The sequence below is a fragment of the Asparagus officinalis genome, chromosome 8 (genome assembly GCF_001876935.1).
Source record: "Asparagus officinalis chromosome 8, Aspof.V1, whole genome shotgun sequence".
Lineage (NCBI taxonomy): Eukaryota > Viridiplantae > Streptophyta > Magnoliopsida > Asparagales > Asparagaceae > Asparagus > Asparagus officinalis.
In genome coordinates this window covers 48,500,562-48,526,817 of record NC_033801.1, presented here as the reverse complement: position 1 = coordinate 48,526,817, position 26,256 = coordinate 48,500,562, and the positions used below count along the sequence as shown (strand labels likewise).

Below are 26,256 nucleotides of genomic sequence, written 5' to 3'. Positions count from 1 at the left end.
GAAGGAAGGTGGACATCGAGCTCTTCGACAGTTGATTACGGATGCGCCTTTCGTGAAGGATACCAGCTCTGTTCAGCCTCTCAGGAAGACTGACTTTTTATTTGGCGACTCTGTCAGAGATCCTGATGCAGTATTTATTGACGCAGAGCAGTGGCTTCATAAAGATGATGGTGGTTTTCTATATTTGCCCAAGATTCCCCGACACCGCTCATTGACTGAGCTCAGGCGTCAGGCCGTGACACGGGAGATGTCGTGGCGCTTGACAGAGGAGCATGAGAGCGTTCACTGTGGCTATATCACTCATCAGGCAGCTCCTGGTTCGAGCAGGAGTCATATCGTTGGATTGCGTCCTGGAGTATTGGGGCTGGATGCACCGCCACGTAATGAATTTCTTGCTTCTGCTTCTACTTTGAAGAATCACCTCGCTGACTTAGGACGGGAGATGCCTGCGACGCGTCATAGATTTTATGGCTGAGTCCATTCTTTAGACAAGCTTTGGTGGACTCGTATGACGAAATACGTCTTAAGCCGATGGAGCGAGGAGTTGCACGCTTGTGGTCTATATGCAGCTATTCGTTCCACCATCAGCACTAAACATTTCTTCGCTTTGTACGAGCTCTATAACCCGGATTCGAACACTTTTCTGACCAGGCACGGGGAGTTGGGCTTGGCTCTCCATGAGATGCACAGGATTTCTGGTTTGCCCATGGGTCAGATGCTATATCAGGAGTACTTTCCCTCCAACCATGAGTTGAGTCAGCTGAAGGACCGCATGCCCGACCGCTATGAGACTTTATGGGATCTTACATGTCACTGCCATATTGCTTTGGCGCAGTCTGAGCCTTTAGCGAAGAGGACTAAGTCACATGTGAGCCTGAAGCAGTTTGCGTGTTATCTGTTCAGGAATTTAGAGAGCAATTCTGGCGAGGCTATTTGTGAGCTAGCACCACTCACTCCTTCAGGGGTTAATAGTCTACTGAAGAAGATTGACGCTCATTCCTATACCATTAGCAGTCCCGAGAGCGGCTTCCCTGCAGGGACCAAGTTTAAATCATTCCTATGGCATGCGACCGCGCTGATTCGGCCGATGACCCTTCTTGCCGGTTACCTCGCTATCTGGTTAAAGAAATGTGTGGTCCTTAATAATATTAATAACACAATATATTATTTAAAATAATACGTAATAGTACCGATAACACAACAAATTAATTCGAGAAATTTTTGCCGCATAAAATAAATTTATAAATATCAAAATCATTTAAATAAATATATAATCAGATTTTTAAATCATAGAAAATTATAGAAAATCGAGAAAATACAAATACTCTTTTAAAATATAATAATTAAATATTTTAATATCAGAAAATTATTTTAATTAGTATTAAAAATTCATGGTCCTTACAATTAGGCCGGGTTATCTGACCTTCCGGGTGAGGAATCAGTGTTTTATAGAGCCATATCTACCCTGCCGATTTGCCCGCCAGTTTGGTTATGATCAGCTTTATGTCGGGAATCCACGTCAGCAGCTTCGGACTCATGGCGGTTTGGTGGACGGTCTCCGGGCATGGCTGTGGACCGTGACGGGCTGTACTGGTGCTAAGTTCAGTCTCCCGAGTGCTGAGCGGCAGTTGAATCTCACCTTCTTAAGCTGCAGGTGGTTGTTAGCAGCTAATAAAATTGTCCCCGTGAAGCCGATTGCAGAGCTAGTGGCCGAGGAAGCTTCTCAGGCTGATTCTCGTGTGATTTGGGAAAATGCTCGGTCATAGAGGACACGGAGCAAGACTCGTCGGATTGAGGAAGAGGGAAAGAAGATCTTCCATTCTGCTGATGAGGCTTCAGGCGGAGAACTTGAAGATTATGAGGACTGTTCCGAGCGAGGTTAGCTACCTATTCTTTCCTTCTGTCTTCTAGAATTATTAATCTTGACAGTTGTTTGATGTTTCAGGGACCGCAGCTGACAACGATGAAGAATTCCGTCCTTTTTCCCAGGCGAGACCTTCGATTGTTGTCCCCGCTGCTAGGCGGAAGAGATTAGCCCACAAGCCGCATGCAGATTCGCGAACATCTGAGATGGATTTGTCTGGTGATGATCCTGCTAGCGACGGAGGTAACATCTACCCTATAGATCATCCTCTTGATCATTCAGAACTTCGACTCATACTTTTCCATCTCTATGTAGGAGAGTGTGGGGATAACGAGATGAGTCCTGATCCTGCTCCTCATGATTGTGTATTTTCTGGTGAGCCTGACTCACCACACCAGGTAGAAAAGCCTGCAGAAGCTGCCGACGTTAGGGAGACTATCAATGTAGGACCCGATTCAGCGAATCCAGGTACATCTACCATTGACAATGTACCCTTTAGATGGCACACAAAGGAGTTGAACGATTCAGAATTCGTGCATTTCCTAATTGTCTCTATGCTTCTTGCTCTTTTAGATAAATTGCAGGAGGCGAACGTGGATCTTGGGAATAGAGAGGCTAACACACCCATAAGAGGTAACTCATTTCTATTGGTCGTAGTCCCTTTATTCTTCTTTCGCACTTATATTCTCTTGTGTCAGATTTCTCGACTGATGATTTTGACGAGGAAGGTTTGCTTGTGCACACTCTATAGGCGTCTAAAAATGCCTATAGGTGTCTGCGCATAGCTCGAGACAAAGAGAAGGCGATGAACGACACTCCCTAAGAATCTCGAGGATGGTCCTTCTGAAGGTACATGTCTCTTCTCAAGTTAATTATAGGACTAGCCATTTTTTTGACTAGTGCAGCTATAATGTGATGCATCTGAGAATTCCGTTTTGTGTCTGACAGAAGCTTTTGTCGAGACTGATCCTGTTGAGCCAACTGTGAGACCAACTACTACAGCTGAAACATCCACAGCGGTTACACCTCCACCACCCCCAGTGACTCAAGGGGAAGAAGGTATAAATTAAGCAACTGAGAAATGTTATTTATTTTCTCATCAAAGTTTTTGACGGATTTCTCCTTTTTGTGTAGGGCTTTCTTCTCGGCTTCATGTCCTTGTGAAGGAGTTGCTATCAGACAACGACCCTGAGAAGATCGTCATATGTGTAGAAGTGCACTCCTTCTTCTCCTTCATGAATGCTATGATTGGCAAACTCTTCCACGGCGGACTTTTCCTTCACCAGTTTAAGCCTTTCCTTGATTCTAGAATAAATTCAATAAGGGATGCAGGATACCCGGATCTGGCGAAGGCTATAGTTGATGACCTTGATTGTCTAGAGCACGAGCTTCAGATGTTTCGTGAGCTCCGAGATGCAGGTGCCTCTTCATTCATTGCTGCCAATTTGGATGCTCGCTTATAGACATGGCGCGATACTCAGATTTTTGCTGAGCTCGAGATTCAGGTGCAGCGGGATCGGGTAGACTGAGTTGAGGCCAACCTTGCTATTAGATCATCTTCACTCGACAAGCTTGATTTTTCTATTACCTCTTGTGAGACCAAGATAGACCAGCTCAGAAGAGAACTCCGTGAAGAAGAGGAGACTTTGAGCATTCTTCAGATGTCGAAGGTACAGGATCAGCAAGCCCACACCGCCTTATCTGATGAGCTGAAATCCCTGAAGCAGAAGCTGGTTGAGACGGAGGAGATTGCTGTGAAGACTTTAGCCTCCACTGAAGAGTCCATCAGAGCTGAGTTGCAGGATGAGCTTAGGCAAGCTTATGATGAGAAGCTGTCTAAGTTTAGTCAGCAGATTTTTAGCCATGGGCTTGATGTATGATTTCATTTGCTGAATACTTTGACTTTTGATTCTCTTAGTGGAACTGGTTTCATCTTTATCTTTATTATGATTCCTCACTCTGTTTGGAATGATTGACCATAATACTCATAGGATTTTTGGCAAACCCTCAGCCTTCAACGGGTTTGATAAGACTTTACCGACTACCGTTTGAGTCGGGCTAGCATGCGGATTGTCTAAATCCGTTCCGCATGTAACGTTGTGCTAAGAGAGTGAATTCTCTGAGACTTTGTGCTATGATGTTGAATACATAGGCTTTACCATTTGTTACGGGAATAGGCTACCCGGCGACACGTGTTAGGTGTTGACTTTAGGATTTTTAGCCAACCCCCAGCCTTCAACGGGTTTGATAAGCCTTTACCGACTACCGTTTGAGTCGGGCTAGCATATGGATTGTCTAAATCCGTTCCGCATGTAACGTTGTGCTAAGAGAGTGAATTCTCCGAGACTTTATGCTATGATGTCGAATACATAGGCTTCGCCATTATTACGGGAATAGGCTACCCGGCAACGTGTATTAGACGCTGACTTATCTCTACTTAGGTTTAGGGATAAAATACCCCAGAATCGAACTCTGGTGTCTTTTTCTACGGAAAAAGACTAAACCGGCGACGCGTGTTAGGCATCGGCATATCCTTTCTTAGGATTCAGGATGAAATTCCCCATGCGTGTAAGGCATGGATTTTGGTGTTATTAATAACAACCTGCCACAATGTTGAATATGTGGACGTGTGTTCTTTTTAACGGTTAAGAACTAACCAGCAGTGCGGGTTAAGCGCAGACTTATCCTTGCTTAGGTTTTAGGATAGAATACCCCAGAATCGAACTCTGGTGTTTTTTTTACGGAGAAAGACTAAACCGGCAGCGCGTGTTAGGCGCAGACTTATCCCTGCTTAGGATTCAGGATAAACTTCCTAGGATGAATCCTAGATTGATAAATTCTTGGAAAAGGTCGGTGTGGGAAAGGAAAAATTTTATATTCTACTTCCCGGTCTTCTTTTAGGGTGAAGGCGAACCCGAATACAAGGAAGGAAGAATTTTATATTCTATTCCTTGATTCTGGAAAGGAAGAATTTTATATTCTATTTCCAGCGCAAAAGAAACTAGAAGTGTGATCTCCACTCCGAGAATCTGGAAGATCTAGACAAACTTACCTTTTATAGGATTGGTTATCTAAACTGAAAAAAGAGTTCTTCGTTTATCGAAGTGAAACTTCAACTTCGGTTATAACCACGAGAAAGCTTAACCAAAGAGAAAAGAAAGGGAGTTCTTTCTCTAGAATATTAAGTGTAATATTCTTCAAGGAACTTCCCGGTAAATGGGTTATCCTGAATGTACTAGGGATAGTACTTTTTCAGGAACTTCCCATTTATTGGCATTAATTGCCTGGCGCCCTCTTGAGTAATCAGGCGATATGCGCCGTTTGAGTAGACTGTGTCTATCACAAACGGTCCTTCCCATTTGGGTTCAAATTTACCTTTCTTCTTGGAGTTGAGGATTATCGGTCGCGAGCAGCGAGGACCAGATCTCCTTCCTTGAAGCTTCTCTGTCGGACTCTCTTGTTAAAAGCCCTAGATATTCTGGCTTGATAAAACTCAATGTGTTGTTGAGCTTCCAAGCACTTTTCATCTAACCTTTCGAGTTCTTCGAGACGTTTTTGATGTTGTTCTTCTGTCGTCATTTCGATTGCGAGAGCGATCCGAAGGGATGAGATTTGGATCTCCAATGGTAGCACAGCTTCACATCCGTATACTAACGAATATGGGGTAGCTCCCATAGGTGTGCGTATGGTGGTACGATAAGCCCAGAGTGCTTCACCGAGTTTATCATCCCAGTCTCGTTTATTGGTCTTCACGAGCTTTGACAGGATCTTAATGATCGTCTTGTTAAATGCCTCAGCTAATCCATTCGCAGCGGGATAATAAGCTGTTGACGAAATATCTTGAATTTTGAACTTGTCACAAAACCTGACGAAGGCGTTGCTTATGAATTGTGGACCGTTGTCATGAATGATCCGTCTTGGCACGCCGTGTCGGTATATGACATGATGTTTAATGGAATTGATGACGTTGTTCGTCTTCACTTCTCTAAGCGGAATTGCTTCAGCCCACTTTGAAAAGTAATCCGTGATTGCGAGAATGAATCGATCACCTTTGACTGAAGGGGGAAAAATAAGACCGACAATGTCCATACCCCATGTCTCGAACGGCCAAGACGTGGTTGACGTGTGCAACTGCTCTGGCGGTTGATGCATATAATTCGCATGTATCTGGCTGACATTCTCGGGCGTATTCCATTGCGTCACGAACCATTGTTGGCCAAAAATATCCCATTCTCCTGATGCGATCATACAGTTTGGCACCGGGCTGATGCGCACCACATTCTCCTTCGTGTGCTTCCTTAAGAACTTCTTCCGCTTCCTTGTTCGAAAGACATCGGAGTAACAAACCATCGTACCCTCGACGATATAATGTATGGGTCTCGGTATTATAGAAGAATCTTGATGCTCTTTGACGGATTGATTCTCTTTCTTTTACATCCTCTGGCAAAATACCATATTGGACGTAGTCAATGATAGGAAAACGCCAGTCTCGGGACTTAGACCCAATTTGAGTTGAATTCACCTCCTTGGCGCTTATGTTTCCGTCATCTTCCTCTTCATTATCCATATCGTATATAGGTATGCAGAGTTGATGCGTCCTTACTGTGACTAATAGTTCAGTTTCGGGAGGCTACGCAAGTGATACCGCTAGTGCTGCCAGTGCATCCGCATAAGCGTTCTGGAGACGAGGGATGTATTCAATAAAGAATTTTTCAAAAGAATCTGCCATTTTTATGGCCTCCTGGTGGTACAGGATCAGGTCTTGGTTCCTGACTTCATACTCTCCACGTACTTGGTTGACTATCAATTGAGAATCCCCAAAAGCTTCGAGGTATTCGACCCCCAGCTCCTTGGCAAAACTGTGTACTCGGCTACGTTATTGGAACACGGACTAGTCAGTGAATAAGCCCGAGGCATCACATGCTTCCCCGGGGAAATTAAGACAACTCCAACTCCGGAGGAGACTTTAGGACATTCGGGGGTTATTGCCCTATTAACTGCCCTCGAAGCACTATCAAAGTATAATTGCCATACTTGTTGGTGCGATGTAGTGTTAACCTCGTGGGTTTCGTCCTGCAAGTCATCATATACTTCTGCCGTATCCGTTGTCAGGTTTGCCGCCAAAAGATCACAAATCGCTTGTCCTTTGATTGACTTCTGCTGTTTGAAGTGCAAATCATATTGGGACAAGAGAAGGGCCTACTTCGCTAACCGCCAATTCATAGAGGCCGGTTGCATCATAAATACCCGTACTGGATTAACGTTGGAAATGACATAAATCGTCTGTCCAACCAGGTAATGCCGTATCTTTTGCACTGCGAATACCAATGCGAGGCATTCTTTCTCAATCATCGGATATCGAGACTCGGCGCCTATCATGGTCCGACTTAGGTAATAGACTGCCTGTTCGTGACCATTATCATCGTCTTGTGCTAATAAAGCACTTATCGAGTGGTTCATCGCCTTGAGATAAATCAAGAACGGTCTACCTGATTTTGGTGCGACGAGAATAGGAGGATTCGTCAGATATGTTTTGATATCTTCGAATGCTTTTTGGCAGGCGTCGTCCCAAATAAATGACACACCTTTCTTGTTTAGCTTAGAGAATAGTTGGCACTTCCCAGAAAGATTTGAGATCTGAGCTCTCTTAGATTTCTAGGAGGTTGCAGTTCATGTATCGCCTTCACCTTATCAGGATCGATATGTATACCTTTAGTGGTGACGACGAATCCAAGGAATTTTCCGTTGGACATTCCAAGGAAGGATTTGGTGGGGTTCATCTTCAATTGATGACTTCGCATGAGATCAAACATCGTCTTCAAGTTCTTGATGTGATCTTCTTTATTGCGACTTTTTACAACCAAATCGTCAACGTAGCACTCGACTGTTTTCCTGAGATGTTCTTGGAAAATCTTAATCATTGCTCACTGCTACGTGGCGCCTGCATTCTTTAGACCGAAAGGCATCACCGTGTAGCAAAAGACACCAAGGGGTGTTCTGAACGCTGTATGCTTCTCATCATCTGGGTGCATCTTGATTTGGTTATATCCTGAAAAACCATCCATAAAAGACATTTTCTCAAATCCGCATGTATTGTCGATAATGACATCCGTGATTGGGAGAGGAAAGTCGTCTTTTGGACATGCCGTATTCAGGTCCCTGAAGTCGATGCAAATCCTGATTTTACCGTTCTTCTTCATGACTGGAACGATATTGGCTAGCAAGTCTGGAGGTTGCTCCTCTCGGATAAATCCTGATTCAATCAATTTCTTAACCTCTGCCTCAATGGCTTCCATAATCTGCGGACGAAACCGTCTTTGCTGTTATTTGATAGGTTTGACATCCGACTTGATATCGAGGCGGTGCATTGCCACATTGGGGTCGAGTCCTGGCATGTCTTCATAGTTCCAAGCGAAGACGTCAATATACTCCCTGATGAGAGCAATTAACTCCTCCTTCTCATTTGGGGGAAGGCTGTCACTGATGAATATAGGCTTTGGGTTAGCCTCGTCACCCATGTTAATTTGGACTATTTTATCTTCAGTGGGGGGTTCTCTCTGTTCGAACCTATCACCATACTGCATGTTCAGGTGATGAACCCACGGGTCTTCCCATGTTGGCATTTGATCATCGTTCTCTATTGTGGACGGATCAGCTGTAGCCATGTTCTCCATTAGGGCTTTGAATGCTTCCTCCAGACTTGTATCGGAATCCCATTCCGAGGAATCTGACGGGTACCCATCTTTGTATTGCTCAGATGATTGGTTATTGATTAACCAGCAACATTCGTCTTCTGAAGAAGATTCATACCCTAACCCTCGTCTGAATTTATAATAATCATCCGGTTTCCCTTTTGGTACATATGCCGCTTTGGCTGGAATACGATGACCTCGATCGAAGTATAGACCTTCTCCGAGAGTGAAATCATATCCTTGTTTTTCCATGAGCTTGCGCGCTTCCGGGCTATACTTAGATAAATGTCGACCGGGTTTGTCATCATTCTCATCTTCCCTTAAGAAATGATCTGGTAATGGAGAGCTTTTTCCTTTACCGTAAATCACTTCTTTTGCGCCTCTTATTTTGTTCGGGACGACCATGGTTGTTCCGAAAGAATGCTGGAGGCGTTCCTTTACTATATAGGACGATTGAAACGGCAGATATAAATCGGGATTATCATACAATTCTTTTATCACATCATCAAGAGACAGTGAGTACTCTAAATCGTTATTTATTTCATTATTGCAAGGTTGCCAGTTACAACTGCCATCTGACGATTGTTCATCGTTAAGGTTGATTACAAAGGGTACAATATCGTTTAAAACATAACCTCCATTGTAATCAAGTCCGGCTTCGGTATCAGCTTCTTCTCCGCTGTCCGTGCCATGGGCCGATGATTCAGTATCAGATTCGTTACCATAAAGGAGAGAATCAGTAAAATAATTCTCATACCCTTTGAATGGTTGCTTATCCGCGACCACCGTCCTAACCTTATTATCAGTGTCGACATATTTCAAACACTGATGGAGAGTGGAGGGGATTATAACGTTACTATGGATCCAAGGCCGACCCAATAGTAAGTTATATGAAATCTCGGCATCGATCACATAACATGTGACTTCTGTCTTCAAATCTCCCATTTGACATTTTACCCGGATCTTACCCAAGGGTCTTGACCCGCTAGTGTTGAATCCATAGATAACAGTGCCTGTGGACGCCAACTTACTAACTGGAATACCGAGGATATGCATCAAGCGAAGCGGCATAATGCTCACAGCAGAACCCGGATCCATTTGGATTCGGTTGACTTTGCTGGAGCCAATGTACCCAATGAAATATAGGGGTCGGTCATGGTTTGAATTCTTTGTCTGCATATCCTCTTTGGTGAAGGTAATGCAGGGAAGGTTTTTAGCCGCTATATTACAGTGTTGAATTAACGGTTCTGGCTCTTCAAGTGCCGGCTTGATCCGAGTAAGGAACACTTCTGAATTGGCCAAGGCTTCTTGCAAGGCTTCCCTGGTTTCTTTAGACAACCGCAGCAACTCATACAATGTTATCCGTGCTGGGATGTTAGCTAGTTGAGCCATAATATCGAAGACGTACGGAGTGTTCGAGCTTTCCGGTTTATCTTTTCCAATCGGACGATTGAAACGAGACTGCTTCGGATTCTGAACCTCCTAGGGCCTCTTTTCTTTCTGTTTACTAACCAGCTGTTGTCGAGCTTCTTCAACTGGTCTAGGAGTCGTGATCACACCCAGCTTCGTAAGAGTTTTGGCTGGTCCCCGTTTAGTCACCCCCTGCTCAGCTAACTGATCACTAGGTGATGGATAGTTGAAGTGATACTCATTTCCGCTTCTAGTGGCAAAGACCTCTTGTTCTTCTTCGGAGAGCGGGAAGGTAGGAGCTTCATTACCATCCTCTTCGAAGATCGCAGAGGTAGCATTGCAGGACTTGCCTTTACCCTTTTTGATCGAGAAAGTCGTCCACTGATCGTCTTCAATTAAGTCGGGATGAACTCAGAGGATTTCGCCGTTTGAGGCTGTGTGTGGCACAAGTCCTTTTTGACGCTGTCCATATGGGTCGTCATTCACTATCTTCATTCCAACTTTGGTGATGCGTTCTGGTTTAAACCATGCTGTGGGCACTGATCCAAAGCTGATTGATACTGCATTTGCTCTGACATTCTTGGACGGCTTCGGGGTTATGACGCCTACATCAATTAACGCCTGGATTTTATCCTTGAGATGGTAGCATGACTTTGTAGGGTGATGGACCGCTCTATGGTATGCGCAATACTTCGGATCCGTCACTTTGCTAGCCCCTTCTTAATCCACGATCGCCGGCAGCTGGATTTTGTTATTTTCCAACAGGTACTTAAAGATGCCGGGAACTTCGTCATCTTTGAAGGAGTACACTTTGGGAAATCTTGGCTCTGAAGACTTCTGCTTCTGAGGCCGTTGTTGCCATTGTGACTACGATTGTTGTGGTGCTCGTTGCTGCTGCTGCTGTTGCTGAGGTTGCATGTAATTGGAAAGTTTGATTAGCATCAACTGCATTAGCATGTGCCTTACCTTTCCCTCGTGGGACGAAATTCTGTTGCGGAGCATTCATCGCATGTTGGCCCCTTTCCGTCTTCTTCCTTCTGAGGAATCGCTCGGCTTGCTCTCCTCGGACCTTCAAATCCTTCCATGTTTTGGACGGTGCTGTCCCCATTGCTTCTCGTCCCAGCTGTTTATGCTTCCTGGCTTGAGGCGGAGATACCAATCGAAGGCGGCTCCACGAAGAGTGCCAACGAAGGACCGTACCATCAGAGGCTCATTACCAGAGATAACCCCTAGGTGTGATTTGAAGTAAATCAAATGCTGAGTGGGTGAACCCATCCCATTAAACGGCGTGAAGTTGATTAGATTGAACTTCGCCGGATACGGGATTGACTCCCAATCTCTTGGGTATGGACAAGGAATGCCCATCTTCTTCATCTATTGAGCGGAAATCAACGTATTGATTTTGCTTTCGAGGTTTTTAATCTTCAAACTTTCACCTGTGTTTTTGCTAGCATTCTCGTTACCACCCCCTGCATTGACGGGAGGATTATTGGTATTATGAGCTTCATTCGCATTTGTGTCCTCATCTTCCTGATTAACCTGGTGGCGACGACTTGGTTCGCCTTGCTGGTTCATCAGTGCTTGGATTTGTTGGTCATGCATTTCTCTCATACTCTGCATGGCCATCTGCATTTCGAACCTGAAGCTCTCTTGTTGTTTAGCCATGGCTTCCTCAAGCATCTTGGCCACTTGTTCTGCACTTATCATAAGTGCCTCGCGGGGTTGTCCCTCGCTGGACACCGTATTATCTGATGCGACTGCCGAGCCGGCATCCGATTCTTCATCTTCTGAAGGTAATCTTGTCCGAACCCTACCATAAGTTCCTCACTTGATGGCTCCAGACTGCAGACGTGTTATACGCCAGGATGCTTCCGGAATCGACTTGGGATTATCCTGTCTCGATGTCCCTTTGCTGGTCATATTTGTGGTGACCCTCGGAAATTCTCCGTCTTCAACCAACGCTCTCCTTCGTCGGAAACGCCTAGGCCTTGGTTTTGGCGCTTTGGTACTGAGTCTCTCGAAAACCGAAATTCTTTCGGGGACTGTATTGGTGCAGTTGCACTCCGACAATACTGCCCGAATGAGTTTGGAACAGGGACATTGAGTTTCTAGTTCTCGAGGACCCCTTTTCCTGGTTTTACTCGTACCCCCAACACGATAGTACAACTCGTCTGTTTGAAGGTCGGAGTAACCTATCGTGTGTTGGCACGACTTCTCAGGTATAAAGCTATCGTCATCAGAAGATAACGTTTCCTTCTGAGGGCGAACTGCCTTCTTTGGGCTTTCAAAAGTCCCACTGTGGTCGCCAGATTGTTCGCGGTGAAAGTTACTTTCATTGATGTCATTGCTTTCTCAAGTAATAGTTTTTCGATTACAAAAGATCCGGTCTTTTTATAAGATCCGGTTACAACAAAATCAAAGAAAAAAGAAAAATTATAACTCTCATTCTTTCGAACAAATCGCAAGATCCTGTTTTGCGGTCTCTTGCTTGTGTGGGTTCTTCGCCTGCGCCGGGGTTAATCCGTGGACCACCGCGCAATCTTGATCCGATCGGACCTACACGGTATGATGGGTGTTATTTCACGAAGGAAATAAAAGCCGGGGGTACTATTTCACCTAGGAAATAATAGCCTTTAGTAATCGAAATCGACCAAGCAAAATCGATACTCTTCTCGGGATCAAAAACCAAGTTTTGATCCGGAGGATTACCGTGTGAATCTCAGATCTGATCTCTCTCTCTCTCTCGAACTCCTGCCTTGCTTGACGTGGATGATCGCCGAGAACCAGATCTGAAAATGTCCAAGTCTTCAAAGCTTCAAAACTCCAAAGTTGAGCTATCAATCCAGCAGAGTTTCGGCTCCAAAAGTTCCAACCTCCTAAACAATGAGCCAACACCCCCTATTTATAGGCATTGAAAGCAGATCTGGGCCCAGATCTGGGCCCAGATCTGCCCGTGGCTCGGCTTTGGCTTTGGCCGAGCCTCCTTTGGTGGCTCGGCCACCGAGCCACCTAGGTGGCTCGGTGAGCCACCTGAATGACTCAGTACTGGCCGAGCTCTCCCGGGTGTTCGCCGTGTCGCTTGTTGTCCGGTTTTGCGGTTTATCGGTTTATCCGAGCTTCATCGTTGATCTGAACTCTGATTTGGCAGTCCGGATCCTGATTTGGCAGTAAATCCGCTTCGGTGTTTAAACTCGTCGCCTCGTTAATCTGCTTCGTCGCATCTCATTTAGCTTCGATGTTGTGGTCTAACGATCATGCTTGGATATATCGCCCGATGGTTCGTTGGTTTGTTGAATCACCGTGCCGAGCTGTGTTAAGGGACCTATAAGCAGTTTTATACGCCTACAGATATTTCGGCGATGTAATTTCTTTTGACACCACTTACTTGACGAACAGATATAGTATGCCTTTTGCTCCTTTTGTGGGAGTAAACCATCATAATCAGTCTATTTTATTGGGTTGTGCATTGCTTTCTAGAGAAAATACAAAGACATTTATTTGGTTGTTTCAAACATGGTTATCATGTATGTCAGGAATTCCTCCCAAGGCCATAATTACCGACCAATGCAAAGCAATGAAAGGAGAAATTGCCGAGGTATTTCCAGAGGCTCATCATAGACTATGCCTATGACATATCATGCAAAAGCTTCCTGTAAAGCTAAGTGGATATAAAGAATACAAAGAAATTAAAAGGAGTTTGAAGAACAAAGTGTATGATTCCTTACGGGTCGAACAATTTGAAAAAGATTGGGAAAAAAATGATTGAACAATATGGACTTGAGGATAATGAGTGGCTTTGTGCATTATATGAAGATCGACATCATTGGGCTCCTGTTTTGGTAAAGGATATCTTTTGGGCCGGCATGTCAACTACTCAAAGAAGTGAGAGTATGAATGCTTTCTTTGATGGATATGTGCACCCAAAAACTTCACTCAAACAATTTATTTCAAAGTATGATGTTGCTTTACAAAGTAAGTTCGAGAAAGAAGCAAAAGCAGATTTTGAGTCATTCCATAAATTTCCAAAATTAATTTCAGAACATCCTATAGAGGAGCAGCTATCCAAAATTTATACTATTGGTATTTTCAAAAAGTTTCAAGAAGAGCTAAAGGCTTTGGTATCTTGTACTCTTTCTTTTGTTCATATTGATGGAGATATATCCAAATTTCAAATTAAGGAGCGTGTAAAACAGAAAGATGGTACAATGACGAATAAGATATTTGAAGTTCATTATAAGGGTGGTGAAGTAGACGTTTGGTGCATTTGCTGATTGTTTCAATTTAGAGGTATTATGTGCCGTCATGCTCTAACTGTTTTAAATTATAAAGATGTAAATGAGATTCCTAGTAGATACATTCTCAACAGTTGGAGAAAAGATTTCAAGCACTTGTATTCTTTGGTCCGTTCTATTTCTAATGTGATGCCTACAGGACCAGCTCAACGTTATAATTCTATTCAAAAGAGTTGCAGTATATTTGCGGAGATTGGAGCTTTATCTGAGGAAAAATTTCATCATGTAATGAAAATTTTAAATGAAGCAAGAAATCAAGCAATGGATGATTCAACATTGTCCCAATCTACGAAAACGAAGGAAATAGAAATTGGCGATCCAGTTCATGTAAAAAGTAAAGGCCGTCCGGTAGAAAAAAGGAAGATATCTACAATTGATCAAAAAGTAAAGAAGAAAAAGGTAAATAAACTATCATGTTCAGTTCTTTAGTAATTTTATTAATATTTTAGTTTGCTCTATACTAATTGTGTGCTCGATAGGTTTCTAAACAAACACGGCTTGAAACGAAAAATCCTGATGCACTTGTTGTAAGTTTGACTATGTATCCCATGACGTGTATTTTGTTGAACCTTCAATGGTTAATACTTGATTTAGTATGATACAAAATGAAATAAAAAAAATTATTTTCTTTTTTGTAGGAACAACTTTCATCAAATGTGAAGCTAAATGAAGACAACCAACAAATATGCAATTCGAATTGGGTGTATATTATTTATCTACTTAACACTACATATTATCTTATATATTCTAATCTGTACTCATTAATTTCTAGGGATCATTTTATCAACCTATATTCAGTAGTCATCATGAAATACCAAGGCCTTATACTACAGTTTTGCAGGTGTGTAACTAGTACCTATTTTATCTTATTTCTTTACAATTTTGTTGTATCATCATAAAGCTGAAATTCTTCTCTTGCACTGTAGGAACATGTTTATCCAACTCAGTATATTTTTCATGTCAATAGCCAAGAACAAGCTATTCTACCAAACTCATACGCTTCTCTTCAGGTAAGAATGTACATGATTTAAATCTATAACATATAATAAATTTTACTGATGCTAACCATTATTATTTTTATTGGTGAAGGCTACAAACGAGGATCCCAAACTTTAAATGAAGTGTCGTCGGTGGAATCGTGATTAAGTGGAGCATGTGCAGATTTATTATATGTCGTGATTAAGTGTCGTCATGTTCAGATTTATTATACAATCGTGATTAAGTGTCGTCATGTGCAGATCACTTGGCAAAAGTATCATTTATACCCATTTGTACTCTTTTCTCAGTTGTTATCTCGCAATAGGTATCAAATGGATCATGTTCAAATTTGCCAGGTATTGAATTTGATGGTATGAAAATTATTCTTCTTAACAAAAAATGTTTGCAACTTGGACCTTTATTGTAGCAATTGAGTATTGTATATCAAAGCTGTTAAAGAGAAGATTTGAGCTTTCTAGCTTTCTTGGTAATGTACAGGAGTGTGATTTTTTTTCAAAACAGAGCTGGTGCAGTCATTTTTTAGTGATTTTAGGAATTTCTGATTGTAACCAGTAGATGTCAGCTATTAATTTCATGGTACGAGAAATTATTGTCATTGAGATAGGTAGCAGGAAACAAAAAGAAGTTTGCAGTTTGGGTTTTAGACAGCAATTCAATAATGCTTATGAGTGGGAATTTACATGTTCTGTTGTGAGAAAGAAAACCAATATTATCTCACAATTCAATAATGCTTATGAGTGGGAATTTACATGTTCTGTTGTGAGAAAGAAAACCAATATTATCTCACAATAGGCTGCTCTAAAAAGTCCAGAGCATGTTGATGCACCAGCAGGCAAATCAATGTTTAGTGATTATAGTGTGGCTCTGCATGATCCAAATTCTGTTGAAATTGCAAACTTCAGGCTGAACAAACCTGCTAAAAATGCTCCGTCCACAGGATTTTCATGTCCAGTACTTAGTCCACGAAGAAGTAATATAGAGCACGACCATACTCACAATTTCCCTCAACAGTGAGCGATCAGTTCCATTAACCAGCTATTAAGAAATCTCAACAGAAGCGTATATGCAAGCTATTTAGGTCGGCATATTTTCGCTACAAATGCACCAGACAGAACATTTTCACAAAAATAAGACATTCTTTTACAAGAATATAAGCACAAGAATATAAGCCAAGCAATGTCTCACAAATTCCTCCAACTTTAACAAGACAACAACAACAACCAAGTTTCAGCACTAAATTCATATTCATATCATGTAACATAGACGAAATTTTACAATTTTTGTACCATAACAGCAAAAAAAATAAAAATAAAAAAGACCAGAAATATGGAAGTTTGAGTCCCAAGAGGAGGACCCATAATAGGTCTAAACAAGCATGTCCGGAGAGGGGGAGGAAGTCGGTGATAGCATAAACTTGGAGTACAAAATGTTTTCGGTGACGACGAGAACATGACGTCGATAACAAACTTCAGCAACGATGGGATCTTTTTAATTTCTCTCAAAATGGAAGGATCAGTATAAGTCCCCTCATTCTTCCTCTGCCCAATCTCCCTCCAAATCATTAGGGACCCGTCACCCTCTCCACCAGCATCACCTACGACCGCCAGAACTTCGAGCACTGAGTCTTCACCCTGAAGCACGACACATGCCCCCTCACCAGGCAGCCCCTCGACCCCGACCTCATCACCCCCAATGTCACCCTCCGCCGCCTCATTTAGGCCTCAACTCCTCCTCCTCTGAGGGCATCGAGCGGGGCACCGCGTCGAGCCCGACGACATGAGAATGATCTCTTTCTCATGTCCACCGTCGCCGACCTCATCACCCCCGCCCCCTCACCCAGGCCCACCGTCGCCGACCTCATCGAGGGTTTGCAAGAGGAGCTTTGGGTTTGGGGTAAACCTAATTTTGCTGTGTTATTTGACAGGAGAGATGATTCACAGAATTACCAAAGTACCCTTTCATATATCCAACTCACTATTTTACAATTAATTAATATTTTCCAGCTGTATTCGTCACATCATCTGTCTCATGAATCTGTCCCATTTTTGAGTTCTGCTAGCAGCAATCTTATATATATAAAGAAAAATGAAGAACATGTTCTAGGAGCTTGATAGGGGGAGATCCTAGAGGAAAGAATGAGAGGACCTTGTCGTCAATTCTAACCTGCTGCACTGACCCCCATATCTGGCTCGAAAGTCACAGAGAGTCAAATATGCAAATTATACATAACAATTGAACACCCTTCTAACTTCATGTAGTTTATACCAAAACACAGACTCCTACGCCTCTGCTACTGATATCAAAACAAACAAGAGAACCCCATTAGATGCTCTCCCCTACGATTTCATCAACTGAACCATCCATAAGCACTAATTGCAATTCCAACCTCATTTGCTGTCCTACTGATATTTGCCGCCTTCTTTCTATTTGAACATCCTGTCCAGAATATCTGAGAAATATGTGATGCAATGGGATTGGGGTTTAATCTTAAATCATCGAAGATCAGATTGTTTCTGGTTCTCCACATGCACCAACAAATAGTTAGGAAGATAACTTTCCACAAGAAGCAAAGCTTATGATCTTGCATTAAAGTGCTATAAAAAACATTGTCTAAAAGCTAGATGGCTTTTTTGTTTTTCTTCCGGATTTACCCTTCATTTTTCAATTTATTTTCAGCCTTAACATCTGAAATTTGTTTTGGGCAAAGGATATTTCAGGGAGTTCAGGTCAAATTTCATCAAATACTGTTCATCCCAAATCTGCCCTCCAAATATTTTCTCTTTATCACTTCTTAGGCTTGAGGGTATTTTTGGAAAGTAAATATTAACCCCTTTTTATGGCCTTCCCCTCTTCCATTGTTGTTCGTTCTAGGGTTTTGTTGTTTGTGTTTGCCATCGACAATCCAAAGAGGAGCTCGAGTGATCGCCGAGAAAGCAGCCAAGAAATCACAAGAAATCACCAAAGAAGCAGCCAAGAAATCGCAAGAGCTCACCAAAGGCGCGGCCAAGTTCTCGCACGGGAGAAAAAGGTAACGACTTTATTGGGAAAATTGGGTATTTTTACTGATTTTTTTGCTCGATCTTGCTATAGAGGCGATCTAAGGTATGATTGCTTCTCATTTTGGGTATTCTGTAGTCCTCAAAAGTCTCAAGTAGCTTCACCTTCCCCCAACCTCCATTTCCTACCCTCCCTTCAGTTTTTTTCAATTTTTAATCCTACTATTTATTTACAACAACTCCATCGCAGATCCATCGATCACCTGAACGAAAAAAGAAGAAAAAAAGGAGGAAAACGAAAAAAAGAGAACATGAAGTACCTCGTCGGAAGTTGAGAAGGGGGTGCAGGGCTCCGATGGCCGCCCCTCCGTGGGACCCACTTACAGGAGCATCTTTGCCAAGGACGGCTACCCTCCGCCCATCCCCGGCCTCGAGAGCTGCTGGGATATCTTTCGGTAAATTTAATTTTGTTGTTTTTTTTAATTTATTCTATTCTTTTCTTATTTTTGGGAAATCTTGATTATATTCTCATCAATGCTACTTTTCTATTTACTAGATTGAGTGTTGAGAAGTATGCTGATTCCTGAGAATCGAATGCTCGGCCGCCGCGAGATCTTTGAGGGCAAGGTACTGGTTTTGAGCTTTTCCCCTCTTTATGGGTTTAGTTGCTGATTAATATTTTTGTTGTTTCTATTTTAGGCGGGTAAATATGCGTGGATGACTTACAAACAAGTGTATGACATCGTGATGAAGCTTGCTGCTTCGATCCGTAGATGCGGCGTTGAAAATGTCAGTTCTTTTATGTTCACTTTTAGTTTTGTGTATAATATTAAACAAGGGCAGGGTTTTGGATGGATAAATTGTATCGATATTTTTGATGATAATTAGAAATTAAGCCGAAGTAGAATGTTTTTCATCTTTTTAAAAAAAATAATATTTAAGAGACTTATTCTCTGATTGCCCTACAAAAATAAAGATAACTTCATTTCTCTATTCGTTGAAAAGGTAAACCGTTAATTTTTATGAGTTTGACTGTTTAATAAAATGGCAATAAAAATAAAAAAGTTATCCAAGTAAAATTGAGTGTTTATTGGAGACCGTTATCATCACTATATTGCAACATGAGTGAGGTGCTCGGTATTTGTCTTGAGTTCCAAATATTTCTCACTGTTTTCTTGCAAGAAAATCTCCATGCTAAAAAATTTATTAGTTTGGTCAGAAATTTACTCTTTATGAGTTTTGTTCAATATAAATTGATTGGGAAACGACAAATTGAACTAGACCTTCATTAGCTTTACACTGTTCACGTGGTCATTTCCCCTTTTGCCCTTTTCTCTCTTCTAATTGTATTCATATTTAGTAACTTGATGAACACTTTGGACTGAAAATAGGTTCTCTTGTCCTCTTTGGGCTTTGACGAACCCAAAATAACCCCTCCCTCACCCGAGCCCATGCCACTCCCATCCCTCCCATCCCATTGAGACAGAACAGGGGGCCTTCCCAAAATGTCCTTGAATCTAAGAGGTGAGGGAGAGTGTTGAGTGATGTGATTAGAAGCATGATGGTCAAGGAGGTGATGGACTTGGGATTTGTTCGGGAGATAAAAAGGAGGTAAAAAGTTAAGTACTCTCTCCTCAAAATTGATCCCTACGTCTGACAGAAGCCTAAATCCTTCAAAGATCATCATCAAAAGAAGAAGATCTATGGTTGAATATCATCAACCTCACAAGTAAGTATCATTCATTCAAGAAGATGGAACATATTATTATAATATATAGTAAGTATTTATATGCCTCCATATTGTAATATTTACCTTTCATGATGTGAATGTTGTAGAATACTAACTTTTATATTGAACTTGTGATTGCAGGAACTTTATAAGTCACAATATACATGACAACTTATCAAATTTTCTGAGATGCAAGCAACCTACAATGTGCACACATTGTATTGGATGGCTATTACTATGGGTTATTAAGGTATTTAGTTGTCATGCCACAAGTTTACATTTGTTACTTTTTTACTTTTAGGCTATGATGATTGTCAAATTTTCTGAGATTAGTAACATGCAATATCTATTGGTATTACATTGGATGGATAACAATGATGATATTAACCAAGTTTTTAGCCCTAAGCCATAATTTGCATATACAAGTGGCTGGTTTATTTTATATGATGACAACAAATATTTTCAAATGATGTTTGGGTGTCAGTTTAGTGTTTATGGGTGTCTCACCTCGCGCATGAATTATTTGCTACTAAAGATAGAGCTTCTAATAATGTCTCCTTTGCATTTAGAGAAGTTGGAGGCTTTATCATATTGTTGTAGGAGTTGCAGAAGCTCCAAGCTACTTGCATAATTAATAATTGTACAAGACATCTTATTCACAAACAATATAAGTCTTCAAATATTCTTCTCAATGATTGTTTGAAATAACAATTACATTCTGTTGACTAATGATCACTGATAATTCCAATATTTTTTCTGAATAATAGATTAATATAGATTTTTTTTCCTATTTATGTATCAAGTTAGCTGGCTTTGGACTATCTACGTGAGCATCAATGAATTTATTTTCCCAGGCACACTGATATTGTTGGGAGTTTTAGGTATGTGAACATGGTTTGCTAGGATTATTCTTGCAATTGTTTAGTCTAAATTTTAAAGAATCTCATTCTTACATGCATTTTGCACTTGATTACTTTATTTATGGGAAATTAAGCAACAAGACAAATGTATATTTCGTGGAGTTGCTTGACTTATTAACATTCGGGAAACAACTCTACAATAAGAACCCTTGCGCCCAAGAAAGTTTGGTTATGTGGGTTATTAAACCTATTAGTATATTAGGGTAAATATAATCATAAAAGAATGACCTATATGCCCAAACGAAATAATGACAGAAGGAAAATAATTGATGTGATTCGTAATGTTTCCATAAGTTTATTAAATTTCCAGCAACATTTAGCGTACTGATCATACTCTATATGTGTGCATGTATGTTTGCTTAGACCACACCAGTATTAGAGAGGAGATTTAAAAGACTTCTTTATTCAATCAGGATGATAACTACGATGAAATTGATTTCTGTTTTTCAATTATCCAAGGAGCTGGATGTCGAGGCGTCGAAGAAGGCCGACCAGATAAAAATTGAGGCCTGAAGCGTGCGGATCAGATCAAGACGCTCGTCGGTGAGATCGGGATCCCGATCCCGATCTCGCCGATTAAGCGCTTGGCTTTGCAGGAACCGTCGACGGAGGAGGCGACGTCGGATGAGTTGGAGAGGGTCGGGGTTACCAATGAGCTGAGGGAGTTCGTCAAGGGGATCACTATTAGCACATTTCGAGATTTCCCTATGGAAGGTAATTTCTTTTTTCCTTTTTCGCCTTTTTGGTTCATAATTTGCTAACAAATTGTCGAATCTTGCAAAAAATGAGCGTTTAAGCGTTTTTGGTGGATTTTGTTACGTGCTTATTAGATTCTTGAATTCAAGCTTATAATTAGATTAATGCTTGGGTGTTATTACAAAGTGGTGAATTTTGCGAAAAATAATCTATAAATCTCATGTTTCTCTCACTGTTGTTGTTTCCCCCCTTTCTTCGAGGATTTGATTCCTTCTTACTATTTCCTCAATTAAGAAAATTTGGAATCTTGCTGTGGTTCAATTTTGGGTTTCTCAACTCGATTCGCTTCAAGAACTGGTACTTTCCCTCTTTCTCCTATATCAAGAACATGAAAGTTTTGATTGTTCTATTCTAGAATTTTCCTTCAATTCATATTCGTTTAGTTTTATGATACATATAGAGTACAGGGTATTATTGTTGTTTAAACTGTATTAAGATTTCTAACTATTATAATGTGAAATTATTGAGCATCCTATGTTTAGTTCATTGTCATGTGAGATTTCTATTGTGGTTGTTGCAGGTGATTGCCTCCAATCTAAATAGACACACTCGGTGTTTCTCTCAGTTCATGGAGTCCTTTATGCAGTTTCCTTCTATTTTTATTTTTCTTGAAAAATCTTTAAAATTTTCATTTAGTTAAGTACCTAATTTGCATTAATTTTAATGCTTCCGCATATTATTATGGTTTAAGCTCTTTAAGATGGGTGAAAAATGAGTAGTTTAACATTTTCTGTTGAAGATGATGTTTCATATGCTAAATTTATATTTGTTGAGCTTAATGTTATAAGCATGTTTAACTTCATGGATGAATATATTTTGAGGAAAAAGGACCGAATTGATGCTCTTAGTTTTGTTTTAGCTAAACCGATGGGGAATACACCATGTATGCTTGAAAGAAGCATTATATCGAGGTGATTTGTCTTGATTTAATTAGCCTCATCTATATGGATTCGAAAAATTACTTTATTATAATTGCATCATTTATTATAATTGCACCTTGTCCTCAATGCTACTTTATTATAATTGCAACATGTCCTCAATGTAACATATGAATTGATGTCATTCTGATCTTTTTCATGATCGAGAGATCAATTTTTAGGTTGAGAGATTTGCGACAGACTTCGTAGTTGTAAGGTTTCAGACTTGGGATAAAGTTGAAATGCAGTTACTAGATTGAACCCTACAAAACAGGGGTTAGATATTTTTCTCTCTGCCTACCCAAAAGGTATTTGTTTATCTCATAATGTGATGTTTCAAACTTAAGAAGCTCACAACATGTTAATATCACATGTTTTCAAATGGTTGATCCTCAAATGGCCAAACAATACTAACATTTGATGCACAAGGACAAAAACAAGTACAAATATGAGGATGAAATGTATGCTTAAATGTAAATTATTGAACATTAATTTGTAAGTTAACATGTTTCTCAAATGATAATAGGTAGAATAGGACGAAATGCTCAATATCACATATTCATTTCCACACATGCATGTGCACAGAGGGAGGGAGGGATATTGCTTTCATTTACTTCCATTAATTATTCACATAGCCTAGAATAATGAATTGTTGACATATTTTAAATTCTTTCTATTGGATAAAAATTTTCTATGGAAAAAATGGTACAAAGGTGTAATATGACCTGATAAATATATCAAATGGATGATGCATTATAGTATTATAGTCTTGACTAATGAGACAATTTGGTGAAAGTAAATAAAACTCCTCTGTTCCTGTAAGAAAGTTAGCATTTAATTCACTAAAGTTATGAAACTTAAAAAAAACTCTCACCTACACTTCTCAGTTGTTATTGGTTTGTTCTTTGTAATAAACCATCAGCATATTCACTATAATTACTTGTATATATTTAATAAGAAGGTGAATAGTGTAGCGTATGCTTGTGTAAATTATTTTCTCTTTTACTCTTTGTTCTATGGTTCTCATAGCATATTACAACTTATCTTTGTTGATTACACCATCTTGCTGAGCATTGTCCTTTTTGTTTCTTTCTAGTGGTTCGTGCTACATAAATATAACTGTTTCGGAATTAATTATGTGGACACAAAAAGCTGGTGATAATTCATAATTCCTATTTCTACATATCAATTTTTTCTTTTATTGTCCAAGTTTGTAGTTATTGATTAAGAAAAGATGTCAATCTTGCAATGATTATTATTTCAAATGTGATGCCAATGTATGTTCTGAGTGGTCGTTTGCTCAAGCCAACTACCAGAAGCCACACTATGTTGCTACCTTTGGAGATCAATATACTATCATCATTACTGGTTAGGATGGCAGGTATTACTCCTCACTCAAATTTCATTTATGCTAGAAATTATGGTTTTTTTTGCTACGCAAATGTTTCTAGTGGTATTTTACTACTAAAAATAATATCAACAAGTAATAGATTTATAGGCACATCTAGATTTGTACCAATAATCCACGTCAGGTTTATTTTCTTCTTAATCACTTACAGTAAGTGCATAAATGCTATATCTAGATATATGCAACAATATAATAGAAAATAATGATAATAAAAACTATGACTAACATGATGACTTCAAATTTTGAAGGTATCAGATTGGAAAATTAATTAGCAATATGAGAATGTTACATGCATGATAACTTTGTAAATGACTTTAGTGTTTTAGACAGCAGACTAGACAACAATTAGCAACAATATCAGGGGAATAAACCTACAATCTAAATGTTATACATATTATACATCAGAAAATTTGACTGAAACTGCAAATTCCAGAATAAACCTACAATGATACTATACACACTACATATGAAAAAATTTGATTAGAACCTGCATATATGCTGATGATTTGAGCTAAAATGCAATAGGAAGACCAGTAAGAATAACGTCTGAGATGAGATTTACACCTAAGCGCTTAGTAGAAACCTGTGGAGGATTACAACTTACAAGTATGATTTAATGTTTTGGGCAATACTTTTAGTATATTATGTATGGAAAGGTAGGCAATATATGATAGATGTGTACACCCAAAAAGTTATTTTGCTTGAACTATTATTGAGCATAAAACCGATGATGAAAACCTTGAAGTCCAAGAAAGTTTAGTTTGTGGGTAACAAATATGTTAGTACATTATGTAAAAAAAGTCATAAAAGGATCATTCATATACCCAAATAAAATAAGTTGGGATTAAAGATAAATTAATTGATATACCCAAATAAAATAAGTTGGGATTAATGATAAATTAATTGATGTGTAATTCTTTAGTGTTTTGCTATATTTATCAAATTTCTTGACAACATTTAGTTTTCTAGCCATAGTTTGTATATCCTTTGTAACTTAGGCCACGCCAAGTTCTAGAAAGAGGAGGTTTAAAAGACTTAACAGGAATCGATTCCAAATGGTCTTGGGATTGTCTCTTGCATCTCAAGAAAATTCAGATTTAAACCTCAAACGAGCCAAGTTCGAAGAAGTATTGACTAAACAACAAGATTCATGTATTTATATCATTTTTATCTACTATATTGTCTATTTTATGAATCAGGTACTTAAAAAATTTTCAAGGGGAAAAAGAGATGGGACTCAATGAGGAATTGGATTGCCTGGATGAAGGGCCTAGAAGCATAGCATCATTTTTAGGCCTAGCACCGTGTGTGAATTAGAGGATCGTTATGCATCCGCAATTTTCTTTGAACAAAACTTTCATTATTTGTACATATATTTGTTGATAACTAACTATTATGATTATTGAGGTGAAGTCCTTTCAATGAAATTCTTTCACAATTTCTTAAAAACAATTATAAGATTTTCTTTTCCCCCGCGTCTCGCGGGGGGTATTTGCTAGTTAGAGTATAAAATCTCATCAAACTTGCACACTAGAGAACAGTAGAAAAAAAGGGGAGAAAAAAAAACTGTACTTCCTTAGCATAGGGACAATTGAAGGAGATATGATTGTCTGTTTCTAACTCAAGCTAACAGAAAGGACAACTTGAATCTCCTTCCAAACCCTTATTCAGTAATTTATCACTAGTCTGAAGCTTTCTCTTAGAATGTAACCAGAGGAAGATCTTGAACTTAGTAGAGTTTAGAGAATTTTAAACAAAGTGGAAAAAGCTGGATTTAATCCCTTCGCAATTTAGGAGAGAATATGAAATATTTAACTGAGAATTCTCTAGAGATAGAGAGAGGCCATAGCATAGTGTCCTTTGACTGATTGACATAGTAGTTGGAGGAAGAAAGAAGGTCTTTAGGTATAGATATTTCTCTTTTTTGCTTCTTTGGAGATACCATGACGGAGAGTGTGGTGCCATGCATGTCCAATTATTGCCAAAGAAGAATCCTTAGGAACAGTCAGAGACATGTTTGGTGAAGACCAGATTGTGTGCTAAGGGAAATAAGCTACACAAAGAGCTAGCCCCCAATCATTCGTCTTCCGAGAAGCAATTTTAGCTCCCTTGCTAATGTTCCACTTTACTGAAAAATTTAAAGCATGGTGGATAGAAGAAGTTTCTCAAAAAAATCTAGTGACAGAGACTATTGGGTGTGTGCTAGCTACTAGAAATGGTAGATTCTCACTAGTAAAAAGATGGTCAGCCCCAACAGGTGTTAGTAACCGTTG

At 40.1% G+C, this 26,256-nt stretch overlaps 1 protein-coding gene and 2 long non-coding RNA genes across 4 annotated transcripts; all 3 read left to right on the top strand.

Moving 5' to 3' along the window:
• Window positions 13,332-15,453, top strand: LOC109822101 (protein FAR1-RELATED SEQUENCE 1-like). The gene is made up of 6 exons (XM_020388269.1): window positions 13,332-14,657; window positions 14,738-14,785; window positions 14,897-14,959; window positions 15,031-15,099; window positions 15,185-15,268; window positions 15,348-15,453. The coding sequence occupies exons 1-6, from the start codon at window positions 14,259-14,261 to the stop codon at window positions 15,372-15,374; spliced, it is 690 nt and encodes a 229-aa protein (XP_020243858.1). The 5' UTR covers window positions 13,332-14,258; the 3' UTR covers window positions 15,375-15,453.
• On the top strand, window positions 18,809-22,937 carry LOC109822102. Of its 2 annotated transcripts, none has more exons than XR_002242027.1 (3): window positions 18,809-18,880; window positions 18,953-19,042; window positions 22,758-22,937. It is a non-coding gene; the product is annotated as an uncharacterized LOC109822102 (long non-coding RNA). The 2 variants fall into 2 exon arrangements; XR_002242026.1 differs by lacking the exon at window positions 22,758-22,937 and adding an exon at window positions 21,362-21,496.
• LOC109822103 lies at window positions 23,877-25,410 on the top strand. Its single transcript, XR_002242028.1, has 2 exons — window positions 23,877-23,956; window positions 25,183-25,410. It is a non-coding gene; the product is annotated as an uncharacterized LOC109822103 (long non-coding RNA).